This window comes from Gracilinanus agilis, chromosome 6, assembly GCF_016433145.1.
Source record: "Gracilinanus agilis isolate LMUSP501 chromosome 6, AgileGrace, whole genome shotgun sequence".
Classification (NCBI taxonomy): domain Eukaryota; kingdom Metazoa; phylum Chordata; class Mammalia; order Didelphimorphia; family Didelphidae; genus Gracilinanus; species Gracilinanus agilis.
The window spans coordinates 34,728,891-34,752,510 of NC_058135.1; the positions used below are offsets into that span (position 1 = coordinate 34,728,891).

At 38.3% G+C, this 23,620-nt stretch overlaps 2 protein-coding genes across 11 annotated transcripts in view; one reads left to right on the plus strand and one right to left on the minus strand.

The window, feature by feature from the left end:
* Positions 1–12,094, plus strand: part of SEPTIN11 (septin 11) — a 63,355-nt gene extending 51,261 nt beyond the window's left edge. The window contains exons 7-9 of one of the 4 annotated variants that reach the window (XM_044680504.1): positions 540–672; positions 2,387–2,574; positions 8,599–9,980. In XM_044680504.1, the coding sequence (XP_044536439.1) occupies positions 540–672; positions 2,387–2,574; positions 8,599–8,623 (346 nt within the window). In that variant the 3' untranslated portion in view covers positions 8,624–9,980. Of the gene's footprint in view, positions 1–539; positions 673–2,386; positions 2,575–6,303; positions 6,876–8,598; positions 9,981–10,432 lie in introns of those variants that run through there. The other 3 variants (XM_044680505.1, XM_044680503.1, XM_044680502.1) reach the window with 3 other exon arrangements.
* Positions 12,095–20,269: 8,175 nt separating this feature from the next.
* The window catches only part of CCNI (cyclin I), a 30,733-nt gene continuing 27,382 nt past the window's right edge, over positions 20,270–23,620 (minus strand). For all 7 annotated transcript variants that reach the window (XM_044680499.1, XM_044680496.1, XM_044680500.1 and 4 more), the window contains one exon: positions 20,270–21,830. In XM_044680499.1, coding sequence (XP_044536434.1) covers positions 21,387–21,830 — 444 coding nt within the window. In that variant the 3' untranslated portion in view covers positions 20,270–21,386. The remainder of the gene's footprint in view (positions 21,831–23,620) is intronic.

Here is a 23,620-nt window from a genome sequence, read left to right on the forward strand (position 1 = left end):
TACACAGCTAGGAAATATCTGAGGTCGGATTCGAACCCAAGACCTCACATCTCTAAGTCTGGCTCTTAGTCTACTGAGTGCCCTAGCTGCCCCCTACCAATGCATTTTCACAACCATTTGACAGCTATTTATCACTTGGGGGGGGGCGGTTTCCTAGAACAATGAGAAGTTAAGTGATTAACTAGGTTCACATAGCCAGTTATTTGTCAGAGGCAACACTTGAACTCTAGTTTTCCTGGTTCCAAGGATGGCTTTCTCTAATAATTCCTCTCTTATTTAATATAATGTAGACCGTACTCTCATTGATGAAATTTGGGAAACACATCTTCTTGTTGGGAGCCCTGAGACATTCTAATATTCTTAGCAGTTTCTTTATAGATTGCCTCTTAGGATGGTTTGTTCCTATGGCTGGCTGATCTCAATCAAATTGGGCTGGTCCTTATAAGCTTTTAATTCTTCTATTCTGATCTTACCCCTCAAAGTTCTCTTGTACCTATTCATTGCCCATCACGTACCCTTGTGTTTTGGTCTTTTAACAGCCTTCAGGAGACATATGAAGCAAAGAGAAATGAATTCTTGGGGGAACTTCAGAAGAAAGAGGAAGAAATGAGACAAATGTTTGTCATGAGGGTGAAAGAAAAAGAAGCTGAACTGAAAGAGGCAGAAAAAGATGTGAGTAATCTCTTCTTCTAATTTAAAAAAAAAAGGATTCAATCATGGTACCTTGTATTTGCACAATTCTTCAAATTTATTTTTCCAAGTACTTTCTTATGCACTTGATCTTTACAACTTGTAAGAAAGGCACGAAGGACATGCATTATAGGTCCCATTTGACAAGAAAGTTTATTGAAACTCTGGGCAGTTAAATGACTCACCCAAGATCATATCTGGCATTTAGTACCATGGTTACAGAAAAGAACCCAGGACTGATGACTCCTAGTCTACTGTCATTTCTGGTGGCTTGGGAAAATTAATTCGTATTCTCATTAGTAGTATATGTCCTCTAAGAATCAGGGGCTCAGTTATCAGCGTTGGGAAACTCTAGGTTCTTAGGGTCATTTTACTGTGACTTAAGCATATCTGCATGTCACATGGCAAATGCTATGGAAGTATGCTTGCATTTTACCTAAGAGCAAGTTAAGAGTTCAACATGTGAGTTTCCCAAGTCATTTTCTGTAGTCTTAATTCTACTTCATTTTGCTTTTGTAGACATCACTCAAAAATTTAGGGATGGCAAAGATTTAAAAAGTTATTCAGTCCTACCTGCTTTATTTTCAAGCTTATGAAACTCATATTGAGTGAGCTGCCCAATAAGCAGATAGCATCAAAGCTAAATTTCAAAATAAGACCCTCAGATTCCAAATCGAGCGCTCTTACCCAGGAATTGAAAGTACAAAATGGGATTTCTAATAATTCTGACAAGAAAGACAGGTTTTCCTGGTTTAAAAAGAGAAAGAAATGTGCCTTTTCTGAGATCTAGACCTTAGAATGTGCCATATTAGGGTAACACTACCTTTTAAGTTTGTTGGGCTTTCTATAGCACCTTTATGCTCAGACTTGGAGATCACAGCATCCCAAACTTTAGGAGTTGCAGTAGACCTCAGAGGCCTGCTAGTCCAACCCATAATTGAAAGAATCTCCCCTAGAACATAATGGACAAGTGGTTTAGCCTCTGTTTAAAGATGGCCAGGAAAGGGAAACCCACCTATAATTTAACAAACCATTCTACTTTTGGACACTTGTAGTTGTTTAAAAAATTTTCCTGATATCAAGTTTGAACCAGTCAGAACCTGGTTGGGTCCTCTAGAGCCAAACAGAACAGGAATGAACGGTCCTCCATAGGCGAGCCCTTCATATACACAGTTATCTTTTTATCCAAGCCAAGAATGTCCTGTTCTTTCAGGCATTCCTCACATATCAAGAACTTGGGGCCCTTTATCCTCCAGTTGGCCACAGGCAGGACACTCCATCTTATCTCTATCCTCCTTAGACCATGATGTTTATAACAGAACACCATACCCCAGGATGAGCACAAGTCCAGTGAAATGATCACCTGTCTCAATCTGGAAGCTGGGCTCTTCTAATGCGTCCCAAAACAACATTAAATTTTTTGGCTCTCACATCATCTCACTGACTCAACTCAGTTGGTCAAGCTCATCTGCTACAATCCCCAGATCCTTTTCAGAAGACATGCTATATATCTGTTTCCCCAGCTTTTACTGGTAAAGTTGAATTTTTTTTTTTGTGCCAAAGTACAAAACTTTATCCCTGTTGAATTTCATGTTATTAGATTCAGTCCAGCATTCTAGCTTGTCAAGATCCTTTGTGTCATCCAGTGTGTCAATTATCTTCTACTTTCTTGTTGCCTCTCCTATTTCTTGCCCAGCTTCATGAAAAGTTTGACCTTCTAAAGCGGACACACCAGGAAGAGAAAAAGAAAGTAGAAGACAAAAAGAAGGAGCTAGAGGAGGAGGTCGGCAACTTCCAGAAGAAGAAGGCTGCCACCCAGCTCTTACAGTCGCAGGCGCAGCAGGCTGGTGCCCAGCAAACCAAGAAAGACAAAGACAAGAAAAAGTAAGCAGGGTCTTACCTCCAGCCTCCTGGGGCCGGTCCAGTCTTTCCCTTTGCATGTCTGTACTTGACTTCTGTCTATTTCAGACTGGAAAAGGGGGGTTCTACCAGGCTGCCTAAAGAAAAGTACTTTCTTTCTGGAGTGGGGAAGACATATATAGGCTTTTACAGGGTTTTTTAGGGTACATAAATTAATTTATGGAATCTATGCTCTGCAACAGAAACTTCTGCATCCACTCTATGATCCTCTGGCTCAATGTTCTGTCTTTAACAACAACAACAAAGATCTGATGACTGTCTTTATGATGAACATGCTAAAAATTATGATGACTACTATTATTTTCTTATTCTTGTTCATGCTGTTCTCAATAAGCTAATCACTGCAAATATTACTGCCAGGTAGAAATGTTGGGAAGAGTTTCCGAAGGCTACTTGTTCTCTCAGTTCCAGATGATATACTGCTCTGTTTTCAGAAACAGATAAAAATGAAATATGGCTTTAATTTGTTGAAAAGGCCTCATTCCACTCTTGGGATGGTGGATTCCTTTTGAGGACTATACTAAGTGTGTAAGAATTGGCCCCCATCCAAGTCTTCCTTGAAAGCCTGTTAGAATTGGAAGCAACTAACAGAACAACCTTGGATGAAGACTTAAGAAATCCAATATTTTGATTGAAAGTGAATATTGTGGTTACCATGGCAGATGCCAAGAGACTTTATTGAGCCATAGCTAATGAACATAATTGCATATGCTCCATTACTTTATCAGTAAGTGTAGCCCGACTGGTAGGTACCTTTTGGTGCCAGAACTGGTGCCAGAACTTCAGCTCTGATACAGATATGGGTCCATATCCCCAGCACAATGTTGTGCTTTTAGGAGAAACTCTGTGCAGTTTTTTAGCCCATAACCAGTGAACTTTTTTTTAAAGCCAAGATTCAATATGGAAAAGCATTGCCCAATTTCCAACAGTTTAAATGGGGCAATCTCCTTTAGTTATTCCCAACTAGAGGAAGATGAGTAACAACAGCAATGCTTAGCTTAGTTAACATGGAGTAGCTTTAGGTTTTGCTAGTTTGTCCATGGCTAAGACCACAAATGCAGAGGTATAGCACCACAATGGTTAAACACAATGAAATGGCAAGAATATTCATTTTCAAGACTGTATATTAAAACTGACTCTGTATTTCCATGTCCACAGAAATGGTACAGAGAACAAGAGAGAGACAGGAAGGGGGGGGGGGGGGGAGAGAGAGAGAGAACAAGTGCCAGAGTCTCAGGAGTGAAAATAGAGCAAATTTGAATCCACTCCAAGAAAACACATTGCTTTTTTAAAAAATCCTTCCCTTAGAAGTGATACTAAGTATCAATGTCAAGACAGAAGAACAGTGAGGACTAGGCAATGGGGTTAAGTGACTTGCCCATAGTCACTAGGAAGTGTCTGAGGTCAAATCTGAACCCAGGATCTTCCATCTCTAGGCCTAGCTCTCTATCTACTGAACCACCTAACTGTCCCTACACACTGCTTTTGAGCACATGAACTGGTTCCCACTGGTGTAGCTAATGGAGATGGCCTCCAGTTGAAGATATGACAACTCTCAAAGATCAAAAAACACCCTGAGTGTTCCAACTTGACCTAAGAGAAGGGGTGTGTGTGTGTGTGTGTGTATTGATGAGTGCATGTGTTTTTGGAGGACAAATGGAGAGGCCGCTGAAGATGCTAAGAAAATCCAAATTTGGGGTTGGGTTTTGTTTGTTTTGCCCCTAAAGCACATAAGTACATAAAGAGATGTGTTTTAAATATAAATTTAAAACAAAGAATATGAATCAACATGTGTTTTAAATATGAATTTAAATACAAAAACTAGCAGTGTGAAAAGAGCTTTTCTTTTTCATATGTATTTTGGTGTGCCTTTAAGCAATAAAAATTCCAAAAGCTGAATAATAGTATTGTGCCTGCATTTTAAAAAAAAATTTCCATCCAGGAACAGACTTGACAGTATTTGGAAAACTCTTCTTAACCTATGTGCACAATGCATCATTAAGGGAGTTTCTTTCCTATTTCTTTCCTATATGTTGGCCCTAACAATTTAGAATACTTTTTCTTTAATGACTATATAAAGTGTATAAAATGATATTCTCTTCCCTCCCCCACTTACAAATTCTAATTTAGAATTCATACAATTTAATTAACTAATTTAGCTTATTTACTGAGTAATGGCTTCCAGGTTCTCTTGGCCTCTATGTTCTTAGCATCTTTTCCATTTAGATAAAGTGACTGCCAGTAGAGGCCTGAACTGTGAAAAAGTAGAATAAAAACCAGACCTAGACTATTACCAGTGGCTCCAGCCATTTGAAAGGCAGTCAGTCACCAGAATTAACATCGTAGTACTCTGTAAATGCTTCAAACTCAGCCGGATTCTAAACTACCTTTTTTTTTTTTTTTTTTTTTTTTTGCTAAGGTTGAGTTAGCTTTGCTTTAAATAACACCAAAAAGGAAATACTGAGTTTTCTTTAGACTGTGCTCCATATTTTAGCCTGTCTTGTTTTTTCTAAAAGTTTTTAATTTTGTTTTTCTACTCTAATGAAATGCTCCCTTTTTGTGTAGGTAAGGCTTTTTTTTTTTTTACTTCTTCTCTGTAACTGTAGTGGCATGACAACTTACCATTCTGTCAGATTGTTGAAAACATAGAACTAATTTGGGCACTGCCATTAGCTGGATCTCATCATCCAAGGTCACAGGCTCCCCAAGTCTTGCTTTGCCACTGAGCTGCCAGTGACAAACATTATCTACATGGGGTCATGGAGCCAAGATCTCTCTGTTCCTTATCAGCAGGCATGAGCTGATTAGCATGAATCCCAGAATCAGTTTTAAAATCTGTCCCTTGAAACCTAGCCTTGTGGTGATGATATCTGAGAACCACTTTCTGCATAGTTCTGAAAAAGTCATTGTTAAATTCCTTGTCAGGGAATAAGGATGCATGTTTTGACCTGTCCAAAAAGAATGGAAATTTTCCCCTTGTACATTTTAATTTTACATTGCTTCATTCTTAAATGTGGATGAAAGCTTTTGGCATTGCTGTAGCTCTAACACCAAACCGGTGATTTGTCTTTTTTTCCCCCTTCCCCAGGGGGAAAAAAAGATATGTATATGTGTGTGTGTATGTGTGTGTGCGCGCGTGTTTTCACAGTTGATTAATAGCATGCTTTCCCCTCCTGTCTGTCCCCATCTTTGTTTTCCTTATCCCTAATCGACAATGTTGGGCCTTTCCCACAAATAATGCTGCCATCTCAACAGTTATTCTGCCATTGTCCTTTTGACTTTTTGGTGGGCCTTGAAAGTGTTGCTTATGTGGGGTGCACAGTTGTTACTATCAAAGGTTCTTCTGAGAATAGAGCCCAGGGTGTGTTCTTGCAGTCATCTGAGAAAAGCAAAGCCGAGCAGTGGAATCCTTCCACTGGAATTTGTAGCAAGGCCAGCAAGTCATCTGTGAAGTCTAAGCTACATGCAAATGAAAACTAACCATGTGTTTCTTAATTTTTTTTTTAATTTTGCTTTTGCCTGTCACATAGAATAAACTAGTCAAATTTTGACCATTTTAATTTCTGTCAAATCCATCATTGTTGCATGAGCAGCCACCATCGCTCTGACGCTGGTGTTTGCGCTCCTAACTTTTTTGTTCCTTTTGGTTTTATTATTATTTCTAACCTTTTTATTTTGTTTTTTAACTTGCAGTGCAAGCTTCACATAAAGCCTGGCAAGCCAAGGATGTTCCCGCATTCACCTGCTTTTGCAGTAACGTGTCTCTGCCATCTGTGTTTTTTTTTTTCTTTTATTTCCCCACCCCACCCCACCCCCCAAGCACCAATAACTTTTTTAACTCATTTCACTAGAGGTGGGTGGTGGGAGAAGGTAGAAAAGGGAAATGATGGTAACTGCTATGTTCACCTGGATCTCGTCTCTGGAAAGTAAATGGTTTGCCTTTTATGTCAATTCAGAACAGTCATGGTTCAGCACGCCTGTTATTTGTATGTCGCTTTGGAATGAATGGGAAAATAATGTATGTTAAGTGCCATTGTGTCTGACATGGAAACTGTTCTCACCGCCTCACCAGCTGAACTAAAACCTGAACAACTAGGAAAGCTAGTATTTCCTTGACTATCCCCATAATTGCCCAATGCCTATGTCCAACTCTGCCCTTTCTCCTTCCATATCCTCTTCTCAAGTAAACAAAGCATGACTTGTACACTTCGCTTGAATTTTTCATTTTAGTGCAGATTTCTTGTCAGCCTCCCCAGAGTGTCAGAGTGCTCATTTCACTGTTTTTAAAATGGAGCTGGATTCCTGATTCACAAGCACAGGAAGAGTTCAGGAAGGACTATTCTAAGAGCTTTGAATATATAATTCTCCATCACCAGCATTCCCTAATTTCTCATGGTAATATGCCATCTTTTTGTTGAAGGAACATACAAGATTGAAAGATGGTTCTCATCTTTCCAGCTTATGATAATGAACCTCTTCTCCAGCATTTGAATTTTTTTTTTCCCCAAGGGAAAATAAACCTAGTGGCAGAAACTTAACTTCTCAAGTTACTGGATCTACCTACAAGACTTCCCCCAAAAAAATTATTCTTAGGAAGCCACTTCTGTACTATTCCCGATAAAGCACTCTAGGATCAACTCTTTAGCCCCTGGCCTCCATATTTCAGTGGACCTTGTGACCTACACTTTAGGGCCACACATATAGGGCCAAGGGAAAAGCAAACTTGAATCAAGAAATAATAATTCAACTTTCCTCCCAACTAGCTTCCCTGCCCTATTCTCCTTTTTATACTACTTGGTGGTCAAAAGACAAAGAGAACAGATGTTTCTTGGAACTCAGTTGGCTTCAGGGAATTGCCCTTGTCCTCTATCACTACAATCACTCACACAAAGCATTTCTATCTCTTATAAGATTATAGATGTGGGGCCAAAAGGGCCTCAAGCACAGGAATCAGAACATAAGCCAGTAGTCTTCTGGAATCTTTTAAACATACTCACACTCTTTCAACCTAAGATGACAAACAAATTTAACTACTTAAAATTTTTGCTATACTTTTAGAGATCTCCCCTGAAATAATATGAAATGGCTTCCCATATTGATTCTCTTAATTTCCTGGTAATGGGATGTGCCATCTTTCCCTTTACTTCTAGCTCACTTTTATATCGAACACATTTCCCCTGGGCCTCAGATCTTCCATCTCCTCTTGCCTTTCTTCCTAGTACCTTGCCAGGACAGAATGGCTAGTAGTTCTTGTTTCTGTTGACACTGCCTCTCCAGGCTGCTGAAGCAGAAGACTTTGGTTCAGCCTCCCCTATCTTCCCCACTGCCCACCAACCAACTTTCATTGAACCTTTTAGGACAGGGAGATTTTCTAGGGACTAATTTGGAGCCACAGAAGTAAAGCTCTCCTGGGAAACCATTTTGAAGCTCTTTTAAAAATACACAAATAAGGTGAGCTTCAAATCTAGGAGAAGCAGCAGTAATGGAATTTAACTACATCTCCATGGACAGGGTGTTTTGGCAGTTCTAATATGAGCCAAAGTTGGAGCAGCTGAATTTTAGGAATTTTTCTTGGCATGATGAAACCAGTTTCCTAACCATGGGCTGCATTTTCTCATGCTTTATACTAAAAGTCAGAAACTCAACTGCTTGTGTGACGTGCTTGCACCAGCTGTTTTGTGTGTCTGTGTCTTAAAATTAGGCCTTTTTGTGCCTCATTATAGGAATTAAAATTTTTAAATTGCTTCCTTGTATTATTAAAGCCTTTTAAAGGTAGTTTAGCAGTGAAAAAGCATCCTATCTTAAGTAATTTTGATTTTTTTTGACCCCAAACTATATCTAGACTGCATTAATATCCTTGTCAGTTTTTTTTTTAAAGATATCTTAATGCTGCCACTAACTTTTTATTTTTACTGCCATCCCTTTCCTGGCCCTCTTGAGCTTGTTACTGCTGCTCTTTTCTTTCTGTATTTATGCCTTTTTTCACAGTAGTCCTTGGCTCTGCACGGAATAAATGATATCCTCAAATCTATTTGGATGTACTTTCACCTCTGCATGTAAGTATGGGAACAAGAAGCCTGTTTGACCTCTGAGCCTTTAAAAAAAAAGAATGAATGGGACAGATGGGATGGGGGTTGGGGATCTGTTTCATCCCATTAACTTGAGCAGCACTAGAATACAGCCATCATCACAAAAGCAGTCCCTTGAACGTAGATTCCCCTTGAAATCAATGTGGAAGTCTTCAAAGGCCTGTCACATTGTAAGACCATACAGGGAACATTATCTGACATCACCAAGGGCTTTAGGTGGCACAGAGAATCATTTCTCATTACCGAAGAAAATGACCAGCCTCCACTGAGGTGCTAACCTTTAACGTATGAAATATTAACAGCACCCTTTCCATGGATCACCAGAATTTTGGCAGCTGACAATGAACATCATTTTGCCTCTGGACCAAAAGTTAATTTCCCTAGGACTTAATTTTGATGCCAAGAGCTATAATCGGGTGTGATGGCAGATGATTAGGGTATTCACTCAATGTGTTTTTGCAATCCAGATTCTTTATATACATTATTAAAAACAGTAGAATATGATGCCTGGACAAAGGGAGATCTAGAGCTAGATTACAAGTTATAGGGTACCATTTTTCTTCTTTCCTTGCTTTGTAACCTCATAAGCTGATGACATTTGCTTCACCTTCAACCCCCATCAATAATAGATTTGGTTTCACTACTTCCTCTCCTCTCCAACCCCACCCCCACCCCCACCCCTTGATGTTTTATAGACTGTTCAGTTAGGCTTTTCTACTGTTACTTACTCAAGCCCACTTGTCTCTGTGTGGTCCTACCAATCCTGATCATTCCAATGCGCTGCCATTCTTCATCTTCTGAAACAGTTAAATTTCCTAATCTAAGGATCCTGATTCCTTTGGCAGGACACCTTGGAGATGACTTGTCTCTCTAGTAGGGTTGGGATCTCCAAAGCCTAGCATATGAGATAATATGAAGGGAAGTTTTTAATTAACTGAAAATAAAGCTGTGAAGAGCAGTAGAGCTGTTTCCTAATTTTGAAAAATATGCTTATATGCCTTAAACTGTAGTAGCTGTTTTAAAAAGTCAATGTTTTCCTAAATCTTATGTAACTTCCATTCAATGTTAAATACAGTATTGTTAGACATGTACACGGCATGTTAAACACTTGTAAATTTAAAAAAAAAACTAAAGTTATTGTATTGATGTCAAGACATTTCATTTTTGAATTACCGATCACTTAACAATTTTGCTAGGTAGAATAGTTGAAAGGTAACCTATGCATATATATCTATAGTGCCAAGACATGAAGGGGGGAAATATATTTTTACCCAAACATCATGTTTCGTGTGCCCTCTGTGATTTCTTTATTTGGCTTTGTGTATCAAAGTTGGAAAATGAGGTGTGGGAATAGAATCTTCTCATCCTTTCTTACCTCGTCTTGCTCATCGATTGTGACTATTTTGGCTTCATCAACTTCTCCAACATGTTTGCTTTCATGGTATCCTGTACCTTGCACACCATCTCTGCTGCCCTCTTTCCTAGTTCCCACTCCCTGCTCCCTAATGCTGAGTAGAATTTCTACTATCACACCCATAGCCCCTTTTCATAGCTATAGCATCCTCTTCCTCCCTAGCTCTAGTGCCTGACACTGCTAACTGAACCACACTCCAGCCATGCTTGATGAGAAATCCCTTTAATTGACAGTCTTTCATTCCTTCACAGCTTAAAAAGTAGAAAAGCTACTTTTTAAAAGCATTTGAATCTGAACCTCTCTTTTTTCTCTTCTGTAGCTTCTTCTTTATGTAATCATCATGTTGGCAAGCCCTACTCTCTCCTAATGGACAGTAGCACATTAGAAGAGCAGGAGTTGTATGTACACACCTGTTGGGGAAGAGTTACCTCATTTCCACCATCGCCTTTCCTTTTATACCGTGGGTCAGATATCGCACTGTTGTGTCTGTTTGTCAGTGTCTGCTTGCACACTACTGGTTATAGTGTGTACTCAACTAAATTATCACCTCCAAAACAAAAATTAATGAAAACAAGTCAAGTGGAACACGACTTGGGCCAACAACCAAGCTAACACATTGAAATCCTCTTGTTAAACTGTACAATGTATATTGTTGTTAATCTAATGACAAGAGGCTTATAGACTGGGGACAGTGTGCACCCGAATGAGAAATGGCCACAGACTGGTATTAATACCCCTATAAACTCAAGCTAATTCTCACTCTAGACCTGAGAGCAATCATAACCAAGACTCTCAGTGATCAGGTGCTTAAATCTGGAAAGCTTTTTTTTTCTTTTTTTCCATTAGTTTGGGGCGGGGGGTGACTTGGTGTTTGGTTTGATTTTTTTTTTTTTTTTTAGTGATCAAATATTGCATGAACAGAGATGCCAATCATTTTCTATATGAAGTATTGTATTGACAATGTTTTTATTTTTCCTCTAATGTTCTGATTTTGAAGAGAGTGAAATGGGCATCTTTCTTGTAAATTCAAGACCCACTGATTGCTGTGTTTGACTTAAAATATTTTTCTGGTACCTGGAACCCTATAACATGTTATTTGGGTGGTTTTTTTCCCCTTTAACTTCAAGTAAGTCACACGTGTTTTCATAAACAAAATGTAGATCTGATATCAAAAGTGTACCTATCCTTATATTCACCTAGGAGTGAATCAAGTGCCAAAACTTGTAAGATGGATATGATCTATTAGTACCTTCTCCTTATTCTAACTGATACCACAAAGCCATTATATATTGCTAGATCACAGGCCAATAGTCCTATTTTTAATTATGAGTCTCAAGAGAAATAAGGCCCAAACACAACAAATGCCTAAGATTAGCACAGCTAGTAAATTTGAACCTCTTGTTCCCTTGCCAGTCCATTCTTACTTTTGGTTCCAGAAGAGTAATAACCCCAAATGAAACCCCTCCCTACCTTGTCTTGAACTTTTAATGGATAAGCTTCTCTTACCTCTATTCTTTTATGTGGATTACATTTCTATGCACACACAGGTGTGTAATTCAGTTCACATTTTTTTTTTTTGTGAAAATCTCACACACCAGAGTTTTCTAGAATTGTATTGCCTTTCTTTGAGACTTCACTCTGGTTCCCTTGAGTAACTTGGATTCTATAGAAACATTCCAAAGTTTCTTCCTCTTGCTAAGTCTGTAAAGGTGGACAAACAGGATACCAAAGTGTAGAATGGATAGTTTTATTTTAAAAAATATATAGCACCATAACAAACTACTCTCAACCCATGGATTTCTAGCACTATTTTTTTAGAGAAATCAGATTTGTGCCCTGGTTGCTATACAAAAATTCCCATTTAAGAGAAATGCTGGCAATTGACTCAGAGTTCACACCTTCATATCAAGATCTTCATAAAGCTGTCCAACCAGTCTCATGATTTTTTTTCTTTTTAAAATATGTTGTTATTGTCACAGCATCCCATGCTCTTCAGTAGTATATGGACATTTAGATTGGAGGCCTTTCACCTACATACACACTCTGGAGTAGCCTAAAGCAAAATCCTACAATGGAATAAGGAGAGTACAGTGTGCCTTTCCTTAGCTTCAAGCAAGTAACATTTTATTTTCAAGTGGCTTTCCTATAGATGGAACCATTTGAGTCCCTGAATGGTTTACTTAGGGCAATTAAATGAGTAGACTGAAAAAACTTCTACCCTTAATTTCTTTTTTTATGAATAATAAGTTCATCTGTGCTAGAAAATTCCTTGTCATCCTAAGGCCACATGCTCCATTTGTTTGTAAAAATCTATTGTACAGATCAAAGTCTCCTATTTGGGTTATGAGAGCTGTTGAGAAGAGGTTGAGGCCAAAGCCTTACAAAGCCTAACAGGATTATGACATGCTGAATGTTTGTGAAATGTCCTATTCCTTAAGATATTTTGGCTTGTTCACTTAAGTTCACAAATTCCTTTATTCATTTCAAAACCTCTACCAAAAATGTGACTATCCAAAAAACTTTATCTTCAGAGCATTTACTAAACTCTTTTCTATTAGTTTAATCAAATATCATATAATTCCTGTTCTGATGCTATATACAGCAACAATCTTTTATCACCATGAGAGGCTCCATGTAGGACTACACAATACCAGTGATATTACTTAGCTCAATCCAAAAAACAATATTTTTCTGACAAGTACCCTACAACATGCAGTTATATAAATATGAAATTTCCAAGAAACTGTTGAACACCCACCTAACAAAGGAGATCAGCCAAAATGAACAGCTGACCTGCTTCTGGACATAGCACCATTAAGTTGAAGGTCACACATTTTCCAGCCATGTTGAACCAAAAGGGTATTTTTAAAGTTTGATATCCATTGAAAAAAGTTATGTTGGGTTTTCTCAATTCTTTCTCTATGCATCCCATGTTGTTGGTTATTGGTAAAACCATTGAGTGTTTTACAAATTAAGCATGAAGTCAGTTTAAATTAGTGTCCTACTGAGAACTTGTTTCCATCATATGCACAGCTGAACTAATGAAGGTTAGCTCTTTTCATTTGGGTTACAGTGATGCTCCTAATATCCTCTAAATTCTTCACCATGATGTTTGTCCCTTTTTCTTAAGATTTAAAGGAAACCTTAGTCAAGCACCGAGTGGCAGAAATTAACCTCTTAATTGAAGCATACCTTATGTTTGTTTCATTAGCATGATGTTAAATGATTGGCTTAATGATGGGGACTGGGGGTAGGGAAAGAGGTGTCTCTCCCAGAAAAATAACTGCTGTCTTTTCCACCCTTCATTCCGGACCTCTGCCTAAGGAGAAGTGCTCAACTCAATTCTTTCATGGAGTATTCTTTGAGGTACAAGTAAAGCTGATACTCAACTCAGAACAAACAAATTATGTTTCTGTAGTTGGCTGCAGCACGTGATTACACTGAAGTCTCTGATCCACTATGTAATTTTCCTTTCCCAAATTAGGTATTTATATTCAGAATTATCCTCACCTGTGAAGCAAATGCAGTCAGTGCAGATTGACCTACCATACTCACTGCCCAAAATGTTGTGGACAGCTACTGCAAATGGTAAAAGGAGAACGACATGGCTACGCTCTTCCTCCACCCTGCCCCCACCCTCATTTTGCTTTTTAGATGTCCACGGCTTTCACTAGAATCTGCCAATTGAAGAGCTTAAGAGAATTTCACGTAAAAAGATCTCCCTCTTCTCATTCTCTTAATCACAAGAAATGTGCCATAAAATACATTGTTAAATAAGGGGGTGTGAAACTAGGAATGATTTGCCTCCATGATTTTTTACTTCTACAGACTACTAGGGATATTTGGAAATAAGCATCAAAAAAACAAACAAACAAAAAACTCCTACCCTTAAATGGAATGGGCTAGTTGATGACAGGCTAGACAAGCAAATCAAGTCTCCTGGGAGATAAAAAGCTATTATGTTAGCAAACAAAATATGCTTCTGGAAAATTAAGATTCAAAAAGGAATAAATGGAACAGCAATGCACAAAAATAGAGGCTTATTCAGAATGTTTTTGCTCTTCCTTCTCAGCAAACTTCCTTTTAGCCATCTAAGTACTTCCCCACTAATTTAACACTATGCAGTCCCCATCTGATGAGACCTAAGTAATCTGGCATTTATCCTACATTGCTGGGGGAATTTCATTTAACTCTTGTTAGGAAGCCTCCACACATAGCATTATAAAAAAGGAGACTGTTGCAAGATGATCATTTTTGATCAAAAAGTACTTGTTAAAGACCCCTTTCTGGTAAGATGATAAATGGGAAGCAAAAATTTGTATATAGCCCCCTTCTACAGTGTCTTTCAGTGAGTTATCACAAGAAATTTTCCTGGTTTGATCTTATTTGGGAAGGGAGGAAAAGGGAGTAAGAAGGGTGCTTCAAAAATAACACACTGGGATTTCTCTAGCATGCATATAAATGAGTGAATCATAAACATTCTGCTCAGAGGCATATATCACCACAAAAAGGACTAAACCAGTCTAGAGGAGTTGAGGGGAAGTATCAAGGTTAATTCTAAACATCTTCCCATATCCATGAGATCACTTCAAAATAAGGGTTATTTTGTTGGACTATTGTGTAGTTGTATAGGTCTGGTTTTCTCCAGTTTGGAACACAGGGCAACTTTTTTACTTGCCACTGTTTGAAAGTGCTAATAAGGTTTCTGGCTACCAATATACTCATGCCATAGGCCTCCTGAACCTTAAGAGTCCAAATGACATTGGCATCCGGATGCCTTTATCTACCTCATGAAAAGAGATGAGAGAGAATACTTCCTGAGGCAGATGGAAGCACTGTACAGGAGCTAAGCAAAGAGGTATGCACTTTTAAGATTAATGATGCTGTAACTCCATTCCATTCAAAGAAAGCTGGCACTGGGGTCTGACCTATAATCAAAGATAGGTTCAGAACTGCCTCATTTTACTTCCCCCAGGTTATGTCTAGATGGACCTAAATAAAACTGTATTTGGCAAGTCTCTGCTTTACCATATTTAACCTAAAACACATTGGACCAAAACTTGAGGAGCTTAAAACTAAGGAAGCAAAATTCACAGGCCAGAAACATACAAGCCATAGGGGAAACAAAGTGTGGAAAAGAGTTTGTGGCTTAAACTGTGTCAAGTCCAGGAAGTAGTAAAGGAATGTTTTGACAATGAAAGTAGCTTTGAAAGGTGAGGAAGAATAAGCCATATATACAAAACAGGAAAAGCAGTCTCAAGCCTAGTGCCATGGATGACTGGGAACATGTGGTGGTGATGTAAAGATCTAGAATGATCTGGCAATGCCACTAAGAGCATCCAACTGTTTCTGAGCAAAATCAGCCTACTCTTTAATGAAACAGTCAAACACCTAAATTTAAAAAGTGTATGGTGAGAATGGTTCTCAGAGGATTCCTCAGCACTTTGCTCATTCCCAAAAAGTTCTCCTATACTATGCTGCTCCTTTTGATCTCCAGTTTGATTCTACAATGTCCTATTAATGTTCTAGCCCACTTTCCTTGAGATCTCTAAATAATTTTGCATACTCCACTAAGAAAAAATAAGCCAAATCACCACACCCAGGGATTAGGATGTGCAAGGAAGGAAGTTCCTAAATAGGACCAGGCTGCTTTCAAGGAGAATGTCTCTTTGGATGATATTACTCAAGACCTTAATGACTTGCTTGCTCAATTCAACTATGTAAACAGATACTTTCTTGCTAGCTGTCAAACTGAACTAGGCTTTGAGGTGCCAATACAGAGAAGAGTGCCATTTTCTATATCTTAAGTCTAAATTTCATCAGGTTCTCTTTGTTCATTCACAAACGGGAAGAAGTCCTAGATGCCCAAGGAGAAAGCACATGGTTTTCTGAATTCTAGTTTCCTTAACCACCGAAGACCAAAGATTGAAATATACCAGTTACAGTTCAAGCGTGGTTTTTAAAGCTGTGTTGGTCAGCATTAAGTGAATTTTTCTATTTGCACTGACTATTCAGTGATATTACTTAAAAGTTTTGAATGCAGTCTGGAAATTGTTAAATAAAATGGGAGCAATTATTAGATCTAATTTTTTCTTGACCATCTCCTTTTCCAAGAAATTTGCGAACTTATTACTCCCTCTTACTTATGAGGATTACTGAAAAACAAAGAACCTGGACCATACCAAAGGATTTTCTTTCCACTGTCATTGGCATATTCCAAGATATAAATAATTTTTTTTCTTAAAAGTTTTAAAAATTAATAAATGTCCAAAATGCCATCTCAATAGCCAAGTGCTTTTTCTGGGGAGGAAAGACTGGATACATTATTTCTCCACAGGGAGGTGCTAGAATTTTAGTTCTATTTCTGTTACTCTGGTTTACATGAAACTTTAAAAAATGGAAAAACAATGGTTTGAACTATATCACCAAGAAGACATGGAACAGACTAGTGATTAATCCTCTTTTTTAAAACTTCTTGATTCACATCAGGAAAACTGCTAATGAAAGATGGCTGGAGAATATTTCTGAACTCACAGATGAGCAGTATTTTTGCAAATCTGAATAGGCCTGGGAAAATTAAAAGGATGTGACTTAGGTAATGTTTCCAGTTATTAGGATTAAGCTGAAAGGTGAGCCATACCTTGGCCGTGGGCTTTAATATATGGGCAATACCTGACCCAATGTGGAATATCCAAAGATAGAAAGTAGATGCCTCACAACTCAGGGATGTCACACAAACACAAGATAAAACTAGCATTTGGAAAATCTAGGATCACACACACAAGAGAAGGGAGTTATCCAATAAAAACCATGTGAAAATTAAACAGTAGCTTGGTCGAAGGAAAACAAAAAAAAATAAATCAAGAGCCACATTTTACACTATATGCCACAATTCCAAATGAGTTATCTAAAAAAAATTTTAATATAATCTCATTCAACAAAGCATATATTCTTCATGTGTAGAAATATATGGAAATATTTTAGATATTCAACAGAAATTATAGGAGATATCGATGCATTCAGAATTGAAAAGTATGAAATTTTTTTTGCTGTTTTCTGACAGAAACCAAATATTCAAAAATTTTAATGTAAATTTCTAACAGTAAGAACTATCCCCCTAGTAGTCTAAGAATATGAATGTATGAATGAAAACTCATGAAGTGAATGGAACAGAAAGCAGAAATCTTTATATGTAAATGAACTACAAATCTAGAATGGTTTAAGTTTTTTTGTCTTATTTTTTTTCCAATTATCAGAGTTGTACATCTTACTTTTCTTAAATGAATGATGTTTCACATTTTAAAAATTGTTAAAGGCTTAACCTAAGGTGGTGGGATGGGGAGGAACCTCTCAATGAAATGAAAGAAATGTCCAAAATTGCTTTTTATTGAGTTATCATATTCCTACACACTGCAAACTGGATTCTACATAATGGGAGTGAGAAGGAGAATTAGGGGAACAAAAGAACTGAAAAGAGATGAACAGAAATTAATTTTAATGCTGGTATAAACAGCTGCAAAAAGAATTTTTAAAACCTTAATGTTATCTAAGTGGTAAAAAGTGGCAATGGGTACTAAAAATTAAGATATATTCTAATAAAGAATGTCCATTTATATTCAAATATAATAATCTTTAATTAGACATTGCCTTATTTCTGGTCTTTTTTTGAAAATATCATTTTCAAGAAAGTTAAATAAGAAACAATCTAAAAGACTTACCTAGCTAGTATTGTTTAAAAAATTGGGGGAAACAAACAATTCATAAAGAAAAGACCTAGAATTAGAAACAGCATCTACACAAGACTACGTAAGAATCTTCTATTTGATATGCTTCATTTTAAATTATGAATACAATAATCTCCCTGCAACAATGTGACCAGAATTATTAGCCACCTTCCTTCCAAAAACAAATGGGGGGGGGGGCGCCTCAACTGGGTAGCTCAGTGGATTGAGAGTCAGGCCTAGAGACAGGAGGTCCTAGGTTCAAATCTGGCCTCAGACACTTCCCAGCTGTGTGACCCTGGGCAAGTCACTTGACCTCCATTGCCTAGCCCTTATCACTCTTTGGCCTTGGAGCCAATACACAGTATTGACTCCAAGATGGAATGTAAGGGTTTAAAAACAAAAACAAAAAACAGCAGATGAAGGTATCCCACATGTCCCATCCCTCAAGACCAGGAAAGAAAGAAGTTTGCTGAAGAGCTGATTCCTCTGGCTCCTGTGCTCATCCTCCCCACTTCTCATTTTCCAGGGTATTTAGCAATGGAATACTCATGACTAGATTTATGACAGGAACAGAGAATCAACCCCTAGTTGGAACTTCACAAATTTTGTCACAGAAACAATAGGCAACATGGCATGAAGCAATTAACAGCGGTCTTGGAGTCAAACATTTATTGACATCTGTGTGACAATGATCACCTCAATTTCCTCATTTGTAGAATGGAGACAATGATACTTACCTTAACCTTACGGGATTACTGAGAAGATGAAGTAAAATCATGTATGCATATACTCTGCAAATCTCCAAGTGCTGGAGTCATTATTATTTTGCTAAACTAAATTTGCAATTCTGTGACATGCAAGGAAAACTAACTTGTTTTCTCTGTGAAAATGCATTCTGTGTTACAGATATCAGGTTTATTCACATTACAACTTAAGAGATTTCATTAGGCATGGAGTCTAAGGAGTGCCAATAGGGCTGGGTGGTGCTTCCTAGGTAAATTGTCACCAACCATCCCCACCAAGCACTGTCCCCTCCTTTGCCACTACCTAAGACCTCACATAGCCTGAGAGAACAATGACAAGGTTGTCTTTGGAGACATGCTCATGTGGATGATATCACACCCAACAAAAACTTGGAAATGAGATGATCCTAAAATCCAAGACCCTCCAACCCTGCTTTCTGGCTACTTTATATGACCCACCAAGGAATCCTGATGATAATACACAAGTAGTCAATGGAGACTTAAACCTGAAGATTTTTGAATGGGAAATTTTTCACTGCTTTGTCTCTTTATTTCTTTCAATATTCCTAGAACACTTCTTCCCTGTGCCTCATTCAACTTCTCTGAGGAGCAAAGTAGTGTAGATATGGGATTCAGTCAGGAGAAACTGGGTTTGATTCTTGCTTCTTTAAACCTCAGTTATTTCATGTGTAAAATGGGGATAATCAAAGTTAGGTGTGAAGCTCTGTAAGCCATGAAGTAGCATGTCAGCTATTAATTATTAATGTACACATTGTAGTTCTTCATGGAGAATGTGGGCACATAGAAGTGGCTTAATAATTTTTCATCAAATTAGAAGTGCCTTTAGAAATCTAGTTCTCTCTTCAAAAATCAACACAAATCAGGACCCTCTTTCAAGTAAGCTAGGAAACAAATTTTATCCCAAGCCAGTTACTTTCTATGTTAACTTAGGAGAAGCCACTGTCAAGTTTTGTCGCCTGTCACAGAGGAGCGAGACTAGGTCACATAGGTCACAAAATCTTTAGAGCTGTAAAATAAACATGAATTCTGTCACATATGACAGAAAGAACTAAAGCCATAGCAATAGCTGAATCTCAACCTAATGCATGTTAGAATTCTATGTTTTATCATGTGAAATTCTTAAGCAAAAGGAGCCTTCTTTGAAAAATTAGTTTAAAAGCAGTGATGGCTTCCAATTCTTCCTTTGAATAAAGATCCCTTTCAAGTTGTCTCACCATCAACATTACAGAAAATGTGAGTTTTCCTATTATTTTAGACTTAAATATAATGAACTAGTTTGAAGAAGAAATGACATAAAAATTGATCTCGTCTTTCTCTGGCAATGAGAACAAATATTCAAAGATAAAAACAGACTATATTTATAGACCAAAAGACTAGTCTTTGATTATATCCTATTAAATGATAAATTTGAATGTGTACTTATATTCCTCCTTTTGCAAAATTTAGCTCACACCTCTTATTATATCCATGGCAAATGTGCAAACAAGTGGACTAGACTGAGTCATGTTGGTAACTCTAACTTGCTGAATTAGCCCACAAAAATAGTTCCTTAATTTTCATGATTTTTGCATTCATTTCAATTGACACCGCATTACTTTGGGGAAAATAATTCGGATACGCAGAACTTTCACCATTTCACAAATGAGAAAGAAGTTAAAAGACACCAAGGCAAGGACAACTTTTTTATTGCTACCAGAAGGCTTTCATCAGTACAATGGTTCTGAGTGCAATACCTTCTTCAGACTGTGGAGAGAGCTCAAGATCCAGAAGGGGTCATTAAGAGATAATACATAAGAAGGGAAAAAGCTATCAGAATTTTTTTTTTAGTTAAAACATCAAAACTTTAGGTACTAAAGTTGATAATAAACACATTCAAGATTCAAAATCGCACAACTGCTCCAACATCTAGACAAGCAGTATCTCTTACTGATTATAATCAAGTGAAAAGTATGATTGGTTACAAAATAGCAGTTTATCTGAGGCACCCCCAAAATATTAATAACTTTATCACAGACTTTTCCAAATTCCAAAATTCCAAAAGTGACTTTTAGAAATCTAAATTAAGATTGCCATAATCACATTTTACTTTTAGGCTTCACTTTAAAGACTAAAAAAATTTTAAGCAATAATTTAGTTTCCAATGTCAAGAGATCCAAATGATCCAACATTTTTTACATCCATATTGAAATTCTAATCAATGCGGTCACTTGTGTGTACCTTGGCTAGCACTTCCTGCACATGAGCAACAGTACAGAAGGGCCTTTTTCAGATTAGGTAAAATTCAAATCTGGGTCATCTGTCACATTTAAACAACTTTGAACACCAAAAAGCTTAATGAAACAATTTTCTGATGTGATCTCTACTGGAGGTCAAAGCACAAAACAACATGCACAAGGCTAAGTTAAAGAAAAGAGCAGGCTGAAGCAAGAAGAAATGGAAATCAGATTGTTAGGCTCCATATGGCTAATAAATTTCGAATTTTTTTAATAGTAAATATGAACGCTGACATGGACAAGTTACATTAAATTTCAGCAGAGAACTGGAACTAGAAAGAAACTTTGCTACTTTTTTGATTTTTTTTGGATCTTTTATAATTTTTATACTTTTTCAATGTTTTAAGTGCTTAAATAATAGGTGAATTAGCCGCATAGGAATACAAGGTTTTCTGGCTCACTTCAGTTCAGCCTGATAAGGTATGCCCCTTATACATCTTTGCTTGGTTTCGCATGTTTCTATTCCCAGAGTAGTTTTCCTCAAGTTTACTTAGAGGTAATACATACTGTTACTATAAGACAGAAACAGGCTGCAAAGGTGGACAAGGGGAAGCATGTCCCTCTTGCCTTGATAAATCAGTGCTGCACACAGAACCCATGTTTTCGGAAACATTATCTTCATTGTAGAGACGCTTGATTCCATCATAGAAATCATCTACTTCCATTTCTTCCACCTTGCGTTTAGCAGAGGCATGCTTGCATCCAGTGGTGGCTAGCAGGTGTTGGTAGAAGACAGTTGTACCTCTGACTGGCACTTCTGGTTTGCTGTTGTCCTTGGAGAGATCTGGGCCTGGAGCAGAGGAGGGGTGTGATCTGCACACTCCTCGTTCGCAGGTTGCCAGGCTGTGCTTGAGAGGGTGGTAGACATAGACAGGATTGAGAGGCAGGGAAGACTGGAGGACAGAAAGCTGATGGGCCACAAGCTCCCGACAGTGGATCAGCTGGCCACTGTCCATCTAAACCGGAAAACAGTAGCATGAGATCCATGTTAGCAGCCCTTGCTCTGAGGGCTAGTCAGTTTAGAGTCTCAAGGGTTTTTTTTTAAATAGAGGAAGAGGCAGCATGGCACAGAATAAGACCACTGGACTGCAGGTCAAGAGAGCCTGGATTCAAACCCTTTCAAGCTGGAAGTGATCTGGAAGACCTAATCTAACTTACCACTCCTCTCCCAAGGAATCCTGACAGTGACACACAAGTGGTCAATAAGCCTGTCTATCTGAAGACCTATACATGGGAAACTCAGCACTACTTTAAAACAAGCCATTCTCTTTCAAGACACTTTGAAAAGTAAGGTATTTTCCCAGACATTAAGCCTGTATGTATCTCTTTGAAACTTCAACCCACTGTCCTTGTTCTTTTAAGTGAGAACACATGCAGATAGTTAATATGTCTCCCTGACTCTTTTTTTCACTAGGTTCACCAACTAACTCTCCCAGTTCCTTGGGTATATATGACACATAACCAATGCCTTTCACCATCCTGGCTAAAATCCTCTAGACATAAGTTGGCTTCAAAAATATCAATAGATGGAAGAGACTCGGGAGAGACAGGAATGTACAAAACCCAGTGGATAACTGGAAGGCTTGCACATGTACATTTTTTTTTTAACCCTTCCCTTCCATCTTAGAATCAATACTGTGCATTGGTTCTAAGGCAGAAGAGTGGTAAGGTCTAGGCGATGGAGGTTAAGTGATTTGCCCAGGGTCACACAGCTAGGAAGTCTCTGAGGTCAGATTTGAACCCAGGACCTCCCGCCTCTGGGCCTGGCTCTCAATCCACTGAGCCACCCAGCTGCCCCCTGCACAAGTACATTTGACTTACTTTGGCCCTAAGAGAGCATGTGGGAGCACTGGGTAGAAGCAGCAAATGAGACACATTTTGTAAGTTTGAAGCAGGGAAAACTGCCTACCTCAAAGTAAGTGGGCCTGCCTCTTGAGGCAGTGGGCTCTTCCTACACCTGCAGTCTTTAAGCAGAGGCACATGACTACTTGTCTGACATGCTGTGATGGGTTTCCTTTCAGGAATAGCATGCACTAGATTCTCACTGAGGTCTCTTCCAAGTCTAAACTTCGGTGAAGAGGAGGCACAGCAACAAGATCTGGGCTTGTGCTGCTAGCCACAACCTTGGCTGCCTCCTGTTCTTGACACACTCTCTCCATCTTCAATCAGTCACCTCTTCTTGGTGGTTGACTCCCAAATCTCCCTCTAGCCCTAACTTCTTCCCTTCCTGCCTGAGCACTGGTATTTCAAATTCAATATGTTTAAAATGAATTCCTCAAATTCCTACTCAAATCAAGTCTTCACTTTGACTTCCTTCTGCACTATTAAGCATTTCTTAAGCATATAATTTACATTACACCTTCAGAACACAAATCTAAGAAAAAAAGAGCTAACAAGGAGCCTATATTCTAAATTCCTATGAATTACCCAAATAAAAAACCTTAAGTCCCACTGCCTCTATCACTCTCCATGTCTCTCCCACTCCATTCCTCCAGTCACTTGTTCAAGTCCTAATGATTCTTCCTCTAAAGAAGCATCTAAACCTTCGAAGGGCTGGAGAGTCAGAGTTGAACAAGACCAGTCATTCCCACTCCCACCACCTTCTTTAGCCCCTTACAGGCCAACCCACTGAAAAATCATCTTAACTGGCATTCCTACATCCAGTACCCCACTTTCCCATTCCAAATCTGACCTGCCTCTTATCATGAGCCTAACATTCCTGTATTCATTTGAATCCAATTGAATT